The sequence below is a fragment of the Magallana gigas genome, chromosome 10 (genome assembly GCF_963853765.1).
Source record: "Magallana gigas chromosome 10, xbMagGiga1.1, whole genome shotgun sequence".
NCBI lineage: Eukaryota > Metazoa > Mollusca > Bivalvia > Ostreida > Ostreidae > Magallana > Magallana gigas.
This window is the reverse complement of record NC_088862.1, coordinates 14,324,583-14,337,538: the sequence shown is the minus strand read 5'-3', so window position 1 is coordinate 14,337,538 and position 12,956 is coordinate 14,324,583. Positions and strand designations below refer to the sequence as shown.

At 34.6% G+C, this 12,956-nt stretch overlaps 1 protein-coding gene across 4 annotated transcripts in view; it reads left to right on the top strand.

Annotated features, from left to right (window-relative positions):
* Positions 1–2,313: 2,313 nt before the first annotated feature.
* The window catches only part of LOC105345518 (deleted in lung and esophageal cancer protein 1), a 37,127-nt gene continuing 26,484 nt past the window's right edge, over positions 2,314–12,956 (top strand). For all 4 annotated transcript variants that reach the window (XM_034461923.2, XM_034461925.2, XM_034461924.2 and 1 more), the window contains exons 1-4: positions 2,314–2,382; positions 11,956–12,212; positions 12,378–12,531; positions 12,746–12,856. In XM_034461923.2, coding sequence (XP_034317814.2) covers positions 11,994–12,212; positions 12,378–12,531; positions 12,746–12,856 — 484 coding nt within the window. In that variant the 5' untranslated portion in view covers positions 2,314–2,382; positions 11,956–11,993. The remainder of the gene's footprint in view (positions 2,383–11,955; positions 12,213–12,377; positions 12,532–12,745; positions 12,857–12,956) is intronic.

Genomic DNA, 12,956 nt, shown 5'->3' with positions numbered 1-12,956 from the left:
ATGATATTATTTTGCAGACCATTTTTATTTCAAATATTTAATTGCTACATTATCTAGAATTGCTATGTGGATATACAATGTAGCACTGTATTTCAGCTTATTTATTATTGAATACCCTGGAAATGTTCAATATCTAGAGAAATCAGTTAGGCTTTTAATAATTACAGTTGAATTGTCTTGCAACAAAAAATCCTTCTACTTGATTCTCAACTCAGTTTTACATGTAATATGGGAAAGATGAAGGTAAAATACATCTTTTTCCCAAAAATAATTTAGCAAAATTTAAAGTGGGTCGGTTGGGATTTTTTAAATCTAAAAAGGTACTCTACTTCACATTTATTTTGGATTTTGTTTTTTTCTAAGACTTTTTGATTTGAAAGCTTTAGCTATGATTTTGTAATGTATTACATGTACCTGACAAAATCTATGCAATTTTAATTACATTATTCATATTTCTTCATTAAGGCTCTCATACTAAATCTTTAGGCATCCATTTATTAGATGATAAGAATTTCACCAAAATTTCCATAACTCTTTGTGAATTGATTCTTTACCTGCTTTTGCACGTCTTTCCATACATTTTTAAATCTCCCCCTATATTTAATAAGTTTAGATCCACCATGTCAGTTTTCTACACTAAAATTTGCAAAATGCACACTCATGCAGTACCTTTTAAACTGTTATTGTGTGATAACTTGGTGTGATACCAGTATATTTTTCTTCAGGACAATTTTTGGCAACAGAAGGCTATACATTTTACAGAAGATAAAAATAGATTTCATGACAGATCCGTCCTTGACCTCGTGACATTTTTCATAGGATGAAGTAGTTTGTTTATATTTGAAACTATACATTTCTATTGTACGTGCAGAGACAACGAATTAGATCTCAATGTTCATCATTCCTCTTTTTACTAAATTAATAATTACAATGTAATACTCTTGTGCTTTTGATTAGTTTTAATTATATTTTTCTCAGAAGAAATTTAAATGTTAAGATATAGTTGACATTCACACTATTTCAGCAATTTTATATCTAGCCTCACCAATTTTGACAGAAATGTCCTATTTTTTTCTCTCATCACTGTGTTGGTGAGAATTTTTCTTATGAAATTTTAAAGTTTCACCAAAGAGGAGGGAACAAATAGGATGGGGTTGGGAAGGGGGTTCATCAGTTAATGTGAAGATTGAAGGCATTTAAATTTAACTCAGGTTGATCGTCATAGGGTATAGATTTTTGCCAAACTGTAATGAGTTATAGTTTAAAGCATTGAATTTATTTTTGAAAGGGGTGGGGTGGGTGGGGGTGGGGGTGGGGACAAACTTAATATATATGTATGTTATGATATGCGTTACAAAGAGTGCACCCTAGATGTTGTTGTTTTTACTGTTTGCTCATTGTTTGTATATTCTGTGATATATATCACCCCCATGTTTGATCATATATATAATAAATACTTCATTGTTATCAGAGAATGATATATCAATATATGTACCATGTACTGGTATATTATAATAAAAAGAATCAAGAAAAAGCTTTTTGTCATATTTTGAGTTAAATATTAAGTGTTGTAACTTTAAAAACATGCAGTAATTCAATATTTAAATAAATAATTATTCTCATTTAAATATTATAAATCAACAGAACTCAGGAGGGGTTTAACAAAATTATAATTGCCAGCTATTTCTCCCTGTTGTCAGTTCATCCATCTGTCCATTCACTCCTTTAATGCATAATATCCAGTCAATTTCTTTTTCAAAAAATGCCACGGGTACATAATTGACAGCGGACCTTAATTAGCAAGACCCGGAAATCTGAGGTCATATGCTAAGGTCAAGGTCACACATCAGTAATTATCAATGTTGTTATCATAATTATGGGTGTCTTTTAACATTTTGGACAGCAGTTAGTTCTAGCTTGGAAGATAGAGAAAACACAAAATTTATTAAGGCCTATTCAGTATCGTGATAAAAAAAAACCCCACACCTCATTAAAGGATTTAGCCTAATACAATCAGCTACTAGATACATGACTATATGTAATGATAAATTGTTTACATTTAAAATGGTTTTATGGTTTTAATTACATTATCAATTAATCGGACCACGTTTTATTTTAAACAATGCAAAAAAGCAATGCTAGTTTATTTAAACGTACTATGTTCAAACACAAGAGTTGGCGATTTTACCAATTTGTGGTAAATAAATAGCGTAGCTCACTGGTATGGTTTTGGCCTGTTTCTCATTTATTTAAATCGCCGACTTCTGTGGTTCAAACTGTTTTTACACCGCTCCACACTCTTCAGTAAAAGGAGGTAAAAACGCTTCCGTTAGCAACAAAGCAAATGGCGTAGGTAAACCAGCAAGTGCTTTGACAAAATCAGTAAGCGCACTTCTTCCTCTTTAATATTTCATCATGAACAACCGTAAAGAATTATTTTAAGTTGGTAAAAGGAATCATTCAAACTTAATTTGAACTGTAACCGGAACCAGTACGACAAGGGCAATAACTCTTGTGATCAAAGTATCTCTAAAGTCAAATACTGGCTCAGATAAAAATCAACCCAGGTAAGGGGATTCCTGAACTATGGTCAACACTTGTAATGAAAACACCAGTAAGATTTAACACAATTTATTAATGTTTATAGAGTTGATTTAAGTCAAGGATAGCAACAAGAATTTTATAATAATAGACGAAAATATGGGAATTAACAAACAGAAGTACTCAAAGGGAAAATTACTCTGATAATATGTATAATCTGAATTTATAATGAACTGATATTACAATGGATACTTGATAACTTAATTAAATTCTACAATTAATAAAAAAATAAGAAAATGCAAAAATGCCAAATAATTGCCAAAAATCAAAATATGTTCCTACTGGGCCACCATAGAATCTAAAAATAGATTTAGTAATAACAGACGAGGAACGATGAATAAGGAACGAGCTACATCTCTATAAATATTAAATTTCTCCTCTATGACAAATAAATGTAAAAATGACTAAGATAATCCTCCTTATAAAAATAAGTTATCTACAACACCTTAAACCAGGACTGGGAAAGGGAAAACCTATCTAAACTTACACTCTAAACCTTAAGGAAAATCTGTATTATATAAAAAAAAATGCTTTAAACCCTACAAAAATGAACTAAATCCTAACTCTACATAAATCATGCTTTCTTATACTAAACCTAACTCTAACCTATTCATAGCTGTAAAACCAAGAGGTTTAAGTGCCAAGAATAGAAAGGGAGACTTACCATAAGGTAATCACTCCCTAACCCAAGTAAAGAAAACTGACCGAACACTCTCTTATATATACCTGTATTCTATTCACTAATTTTAACCAATGAAAACCAAAGAAACTAGAGTAACTTAGCCAATCAGAGAACAGGTAACTTTATAACTTAGGCAAAAGTGACAACATGGATACTATTTCCTGTAGAAGTGTAACTATAAATAGGATAATTTTTAACTTGTTCAAAATATGAGAGTAGAAAGAATTAAATGATCAACAGTAAGTATTTGAACCTTAGGAATGACAATAAACTGTTTAAACTGTAAAAACTTCAAGAAAAAATGCAAACTGTATAATGAAAATAAACAAATTTGTTACATTCCTCCCCCCTTAAAAATAAACAAAATCACAGATTTTGTTTAATTACATATAAATGTCAAAAGTGAAGAGGTTTCATGTCCCTAGCATTATAACATGTTGGGAGGTTAAAAAGTGGTGCAGAAGAGGCTGATGCTCGACGTCTGGCTTCTGCTGCCCTGTCCCTGGCGTCCCTATGTATAGTAGGCAAGGGCATATCTATCTGTCCAGGATTACAGTATCTTGGATTTTTAATGTTCCGACACAAAATACACCCCTGAAGTCCTGGGTGTTTCTTATCCCAATGCTTACGGATAGGCGAAATTTTAAAAGCTCTGAAGGAGCATCCTTCCTTAGGACAATTATACACCGGCACAAATTCCTTATGAAATTTTATGAAGTGGGCCCTGTACGATCCTATTTTGTGAAAGACGTGCTCCCCAGATGGACAGCTAGGAATGGAACACGCTTGTCCATCTGAGGGCCACTCCTTAGGAAAAGATGTACCAAAGAGCTCCTCCATTTCCTCTTGCTCAACTGACAACTCTAGAATATCGGCCATCCTAGCTGAAAATAAAAGAATAATAGGATAACCCAGATTAATGATAGAATTGCAAGCATTTCTCAATTGTAAATAACCTACTCCGAAATAACTGATGATAAAATCTTAAATTCTAAGACTTTATTGTAAACTGTACTATATAAAGGTTAATTCAATAGCTATCTATTCAAAATATGTTTTCTCCTATAGAAAAACATCTAAAATAAAAGATGCCTAAATGCATCTATCCCTATAGATAACCTATATGAAAAATCCTAGGGTTGCTTCTAGTTCAGTACAAGGGAGATAAACTAAGGATCATCTACGGAAAGCATTAATCTAAGAATGCTAAACTCTCAATGATTCGTATCTATGTATTACCGACACTAGATATTAAAAATATCTATCATGTACTGTTTTGACTTCTAGATAATTTTATTAGAAGATACCATCATGTCTAAATAATTAAAACACTTAACTATCCTTTATCCAATAAAGTTCAAATACAGTATAACCTGAAGGTTAATTTCAAGAGCAAGAAATAAAACAACTCAGAAACACAAACAAAACAACCAGCAATCTAGATGTGACTAGTAATTTATAATTAAACTTAAATTTTACCTCTATGTATCAGTTATGTTATGCTATCCTGACATACTAAACAAAAATTTAATCAACTCTATAATTATTTAATGAATAATAAAGAAAAATATAAAAACAGACTATGTACATAAGGCATAAAAAAATAATAAAATATGCCTAGATACTGGTTCAAGGTGAGTAGACAACTGGAGGTTTAATTCTTCTACCCCATCTTGACTGTCTGAAAGGTTCAGCACTGGGCACAGTAAAATCTGGTGAAGCAGAATCTATCTCTGCATCTTCAGGCTCAAAAGACTCTGAAGATTCTAACCTGCTAAATTCAGGGGGTTCTATAGACTCGTCTAAAAGGGTATCTACTGGTAACCAGTTTTTAGGTGGAAGTATACCTTCATAGGGTTTAAGTTGGTCAACATGAACTACTTTCAAAGGACTTTTGGGATCTCTCTGTATTTGATACGTTACATCTGTGATCTTTTTGGTCACTTTGTAAGGTCCCGTCCAACCCAGACCTAATTTTACACCTGCTGCTGGTGGATACCACCTCCAAACAAAATCATTTTTAGAAAATTCTCTGGGTTTAAGACCCCTATCATAAAATTTCTTTTGTTTGACAGCTGATTTTCTTAAATTTTCAGATACAAAGCCATAAGTATCGGCTAGAACTATCTGTAACCACTCTACATATTTAATAGGGCACACAGGAGTTGGAGAAGAAGGAGGATTTCCTATGATAAGATCTACTGGGCTTACTGTCTCACGTCCTAACATGATTCTATTCGGAGAACAACCAGTACTCTCTTGTACAGTAGACCTATAGGCTGTAAGGACATAGGGAAGATTATCATCCCAATTATCTCTATTCTTATTTGCATAGGAAGATAGCATTTGCAATAATGTCCTATTCATTCTCTCAACTAAACCATCTGACTGTGGCCTATATGGAGTAGTGCGTGTCTTCTGAATGCCTAATTTTGAACACAGGACACTAAAAAGTTCCGACTCAAACTCACGACCTTGATCTGAGTGTAACTGTTTTGGACAACCAAACTTACAGAAAAACTCTGTTACTATCTTGTCTCCAACTGTCAATGCAGTATGATCAGGTACTGCCCAAGCTTCAGACCACTTAGAGAAATAATCACAGAGAACTATAATGTACTCGTTACCATTATTTGTGCGGGGTAAAGGACCTACTATATCTATGCCTACTCTGTCTAAAGGAGCACCAATGACTGACTGATGAAGAGGTGATTTACCAAAACCTGGAACAGCTTTTGCCCTAGCACAAACATCACACTCTTTACACCACCTTTTAATGTCTGTAGACATACCAGGCCAATACACTCTACGCTTGACTGCCTTGATGGTACGGTCCCTGCCTAAGTGACCAGAAGTTCTATTATCATGCAATTCATGTAATATCTTGGACCTAATTTGTCTTGGAGCAATCAATAACAAAGTCTCCCTATCATTTGGTTCAATCCATCTATAATACAGCATGTTGTTCTTAACTATCAAAGATTCCCATAAACCTTAGTAGGTTTTTAAGTCAGGAGCTGCATCCAAAACCACATTTCTAGGGGGTTTTACAGAGTAATTTTCTTTCAAATTCATGATTTGTCTAATTGCAGGCTCTTGATGTTGCCAAGTTCTTAATTGATCAACTGACCAAGTATCTAACCAGTTAGGCACTATTTCTGAATCACAACTTGCACCATTGTCATCCGTAGAATTGTCAGATTCTGACTCCATCAAATCGAACCTTTCTATGGTTCTAACGGAAACAGTCCCGGCGGGCAAGGACAATGTATTACTGTCCATTTGCTCGGGCACTGTAACTGTTTGACCACCAGAATCATGACAATCCCCCCAATGACAATCAGGACAATCCATGCGCTTACAATAACTGGGAGGTCATCTAGACAAACCATCAGCAGTACAATGCAACCTGCCTGGCCTATGTTGAATTGAAAAATCATATGTCTCTAAAACTGAAAGCCATCTAGCCAATATCCCTTCTGGATTTTTGAAATTTTTGAGCCATATAAGCGATGCATGATCGGTTCTGATCGTAAAATGTCTACCCCACAAGAAATGTCGATATTGCCTGATAAATGTAACTACTGCTAACAATTCCTTGTAAGTGGTACAGTATCTGACTTGAGACTTGTTTAATGTCCTACTGGCATAAGCAATAACCTTCTCCTCACCATTTTGTATCTGTGATAAGACAGCACCTATTCCTGACATGCTAGCATCTGTATCTAGAATAAATTCTGATGTGCTATCTGGATATGCTAATATAGGAGCTGTACAAAGAAGTTCTTTAAGTTTCTCAAAGGAGTTCTGACATTGAAGAGTCCAACAAAATTTCTTTCCTTTTCTAGTCAAATAAGTTAACGAAGAAGCAATGGTAGAAAACTCAGGGATGAACCTCCTATAATATCCAGCTAAACCCAAGAAACTTCTAACATCAGACACATTTTTGGGGACAGGCCATTCCTTAACTTTTTCAAGTTTACTAGGATCACACTGAATACCTTTGTCTGAAACTATGTGACCTAAAAATGGCACTTCTTTCTGAAATAAGACACACTTGGAAGGTTTCAATGTTAAACTGGCTGATCTAAGTCTATCAAACACTAGCTTAAGATTTTGCAAAGCTTGGTCAAAAGATTTTCCAAAGACAATGATATCATCTAAATAACAGAGGCATTTTTCCCATCTAAGACCTCTAAGAACTAACTCAATTAACCTCTCATAGCAACTGGGAGCATTACACATGCCAAAAGGTAATACTTTGAACTGAAATAACCCCATGTGAGTAGAAAATGCTGTTTTATGCTTATCTTTTTCCTCCATTTCCATCTGCCAATACCCAGAAACTAAATCTAATGTGCTAAAATAAGAAGCACCAGCTAAAGAATCAAGGGATTCATCAATCCTAGGCAAAGGATAAGCATCTTTCTTGGTAACTGAGTTAAGTTGTCTATAATCAACGCAGAATCTCCATGACCCATCTTTCTTAGCAACTAACAATAATGGAGCTGACCAAGGACTTTCACTAGGTTCAATGACATCATTTTCGAGCATCTTTGCAATTTCATTTTCAACAATTTCTCTCTGAGAATATGGAAGTCTACGAGGTGGAATCTTAATGGGTTTAGAATCCCCAGTATCCATACTATGTTTGACAAGATTAGTTCTTCCAAATTTACCATCAGGTCCAACAAAAATATCTTGATATTCTGTCAAAAGCTGTAACAACTGACATTTTTCTGTTTCAGACAACTTGTCACAAGATCTTTCATAAAGAGACTGTAAATGCAAAGGGAGGACTGAAGCAACATGTTCACCTTCAGGTGAATCTGACTGCACAATATCAACCTCATGTACAGAAGCTACTGTCTTGTGTTTCTTGATTCTTACAGGCCTATTTGAAATATTTACAATTGAAAACAAAATCTTCTCTGGATTTACCAAAGTTCTAGCGACTAACAGACCCTTCTGAGACAAAAATTGAAATGGCTCAAGCAAACTATTTACAGATTTGTCAACACTTCCAACTGAATAAGCAGGAACTACTACTTCACAATCAGGGGGAACAACTATGTTTTTAGCAACTCTAACTCTTGCACAAACAGGACCTGTCTCTCTTTCTAACTGGATAGACTGACCTCCAATAACTAAGAGACCTCTAGATATCTGAAATATCACATTATTGTTCTCCAAGAAATCCATTCCAATTATTCCTCTCAAATTTCCTAATTCAGCAACAATGAACTCATGACAAAACCCAATCTCTCCTATTTCAAATTCTAAGTCAATCTTCCCCAAAACTTTCATATCTCTACCATCAGCTGTTGACAAGGACAATGAACAAGGTTTCAAAGGGGGTCTTTTATCTAAAGTCATAAAAACATGTGCATCTAATAAACAAGCCTGTGAACCAGTGTCAACTAAAAACATATTTACATTCTGACCTAGCACACATCTGACACTAAAACATGACTTTTGTACTAAATTCACTTGAATTCTCTGAGTAGCCCTAATATCACAAGAATCATAGGTCACACTATGGGCTTCTAGGGTAACCCCTACTAGTTTTCCTGAGCATTTACAGACTGGGTTGAAGCAGAGTTAGTGTTATTTTGATCCTCGTTCAAAGGGACATAAGTGTTTGGAGCTTTACAATATTTTGCTATATGACCCAACATTTTACAGTTGTAACACTTTACAGCTTTTCCTGACTGGCTTAATCCTCCTCGATGTCTATTAGACAATTTGTTAATGCTAATCTCCAAAGACTTTATTGCACTTAACAACTCATCAGGGGACTTAACTTCACTAGACTGTACAGAAGAAACACTAGGTTTAGTGATGGAGAGTTGTGGCCCCTTAATTGCTTCAAATTCTGTAGCTGAAGAAATGGCAGTCTCTAATGTATTAGGGTGATGTAAAATGACATGAGACCTAATGTCACTATTCCCAATACCATTCATGAATTGCTCTACAATGATTATCTCCCTATTTGAGTAAGACATGTCTGGGAAAGCTAAATTTCCTAGTCTCCTGAGAGCATACCCATAATCAGAGGGAGTTTCACCTGATTTGCGAGAACGAGATCTAAACTCTACTCTATATGCAACTGTACGTTCCTGTGGACAAAACCGACTTGCTAAAATGGACCTAAGTGAATTATAATCCTTCAACTGACTCTGAGATAGGTCACCTAATATTCTTTGTGCCCCCCCCCCCCCTTAAGGACATAATAAGCTGTTGAGACACATCTTCATATGACCACTTGTTCCAAAGAGATACTTGTTCAAAATGCACTAGGTAATCTTTTACCATCAAATTTGTCTGGCTCTTTCTCTTTTCTTAACCTGTGCCTATTGGAGTTATCACTGGGGAAGGAAGACAACGTTGTCTCTAACCCATCTTGAGCTCTCTCATTTCTTTCACTCTGTGCCAAGTTTATTTGTGCAGGTGCTCGACTCTCATTCATTACTGTCGCACTTGCTAGAGGAGTCTCTGTCTCTCTTACTTGCTCATGCACACCTGATATATTACCAAATGATATGTGGCGTCTGCATCTTATGGTCTGCTCAAGCTCTGCTCTGCATCTCTGGTAGTCAGATGTAAGGTCTTGAAGAGCTTTCTCCAAATCTGAAATTTGGGTGTTAATGTGCTCTCTTTCACTCTCACTCACTCTCTCTACAGGAGGGGATGTTGACTGTCTACTTCGTGACAAAAGTTTACTTCTAGCACCTTGTGAGGGATTAACATTAACTCTAGGAGTAGATGTAGCTCGCCCTACACTATCAAAAATAGAATTAAGTGAAGCCATGGTTTCTATTCAGGAATCCTGGTCACGGCACCAAAATTATGTAACCGGAACCAGTACGACAAGGGCAATAACTCTTGTGATCAAAGTATCTCTAAAGTCAAATACTGGCTCAGATAAAAATCAACCCAGGTAAGGGGATTCCTGAACTATGGTCAACACTTGTAATGAAAACACCAGTAAGATTTAACACAATTTATTAATGTTTATAGAGTTGATTTAAGTCAAGGATAGCAACAAGAATTTTATAATAATAGACGAAAATATGGGAATTAACAAACAGAAGTACTCAAAGGGAAAATTACTCTGATAATATGTATAATCTGAATTTATAATGAACTGATATTACAATGGATACTTGATAACTTAATTAAATTCTACAATTAATAAAAAAATAAGAAAATGCAAAAATGCCAAATAATTGCCAAAAATCAAAATATGTTCCTACTGGGCCACCATAGAATCTAAAAATAGATTTAGTAATAACAGACGAGGAACGATGAATAAGGAACGAGCTACATCTCTATAAATATTAAATTTCTCCTCTATGACAAATAAATGTAAAAATGACTAAGATAATCCTCCTTATAAAAATAAGTTATCTACAACACCTTAAACCAGGACTGGGAAAGGGAAAACCTATCTAAACTTACACTCTAAACCTTAAGGAAAATCTGTATTATATAAAAAAAAATGCTTTAAACCCTACAAAAATGAACTAAATCCTAACTCTACATAAATCATGCTTTCTTATACTAAACCTAACTCTAACCTATTCATAGCTGTAAAACCAAGAGGTTTAAGTGCCAAGAATAGAAAGGGAGACTTACCATAAGGTAATCACTCCCTAACCCAAGTAAAGAAAACTGACCGAACACTCTCTTATATATACCTGTATTCTATTCACTAATTTTAACCAATGAAAACCAAAGAAACTAGAGTAACTTAGCCAATCAGAGAACAGGTAACTTTATAACTTAGGCAAAAGTGACAACATGGATACTATTTCCTGTAGAAGTGTAACTATAAATAGGATAATTTTTAACTTGTTCAAAATATGAGAGTAGAAAGAATTAAATGATCAACAGTAAGTATTTGAACCTTAGGAATGACAATAAACTGTTTAAACTGTAAAAACTTCAAGAAAAAATGCAAACTGTATAATGAAAATAAACAAATTTGTTACAGAACTAATCCATGATTTTTGAAGTTATATATACAAGTGTACACTAGGCCTAATGCAATGTTCATAGTTTATATAAAATCCAAAATAAAACCCACAAACAAGGTCAGAGGGTAATTGTTTTTACATAAAGTTCTCATTTTATGCATTTTCCTGTTTCTTGATGGTAGGTAACTTAGTTTGCAATTAATTTTAAAACTTTTGCAATGACTGTTTGATCTGAGTTTGATGAATGATCGCAGCTAGGCCTCTGAATCACATATTCGACAGTTAAAATAATTTTTTTTCATACTTTATGTTTAGAAAAAAGAAACAATTAAGTTTTTGTGCTTTAAAAATATATAGATAGAGTATGTCTATTTTTTGTCAACTTAGCCAAACATTTACCTGATTATTAATAAAAAAAATTCAAAGACCTGCAGAATCATTACATGATTACATTCTATATATAGGAAGACATATAATTTTTTTAAAAAGAAAATTACAGATTTGTAAGATTTTATTCAGCCTATATATCATAAATATTTTGCCATGTAGAATATATTATTTTGACTCTAACTGTACAGTATTTATAAAAGCATATAGCTATACCCTGCAGTGAATACTATACTTACAAATACGTAATTATTACAGAATTATTAGAAGCTAGTATATAAGTAAAGCAAAATTGACATTTTACAGGTAAAGGTGTATAGCTTGATTACCCTCCAGTTTCAAAGATGAAGCCCCCAGCAGCAATTGCGCGGGGTGAGGAACCTCCCATGTTCCTACAGCGACCCTCCACAGGAAAGTCCCAGGATGTTAGACACATACTGGCCAAAACGTTCCGACAGCTCTACACTAGAGATACAATCAGCCCAGACACGGTGAAGAATCTCAGTGTGTCCAAAGGGGGAGATGATGAGTATCATGAGAGATACGTCGAAATGCTTCAGAAGGTACACTCAGTTGAACTTGGATATATCTCAAACACAGATATTTTGAATACCATTGATATGTCAAAGTTATTTGGAAGTTCAAACCACTTTTTATTTGAATAATGTATTGGCAGTCAGTATTTATTGATTATCTTATTTTTTATTATTTTTTATTTAATTAATTAGGTATTTGATGAGAGACAGAAAAGACTGAATGAGGCTGCTAAGCTGGAGCGACACATCATGCAGGCTCAGGCCCGAGCCATGTCTGCTGATGAGAGGGAGCTCAATCGAGTCTCAAAAAGCTGCGACAATTACAGCGACCTTGGCCTTCCTCCTGGTACTGTAGATTGGTTTCGATTTCTTTGCGACATAACATTGTTCATGATTTACATTTTTTTCCGCAAAATTAAACCTTAAGTGCTGTTTTTTCTTTACTGGACAATTGAGGTATATATTTAGATAGATTTTTTTAAGCATGTACCTGATTTTAGAAAACATTCTAATATTTAATAAGACGCGTGATGATAATGGAAATATGAATTGCATTACAGTGAGGTCACACTTCAGCTCCTGTATTGATGGACTGTTACTGAAGAAGCACAAGCTACTGACGCCTGAGGATTACTCCACAGAGGACCCTGCCAGTATACCCCCTCCCACAGGTAGGACACAGTAAACATGGATGTCACCATATGAAACACATACATCAACAAATGTACATGTATATCCCCCCCCCAACCCCCAACCCCCTCCCATTTCAAC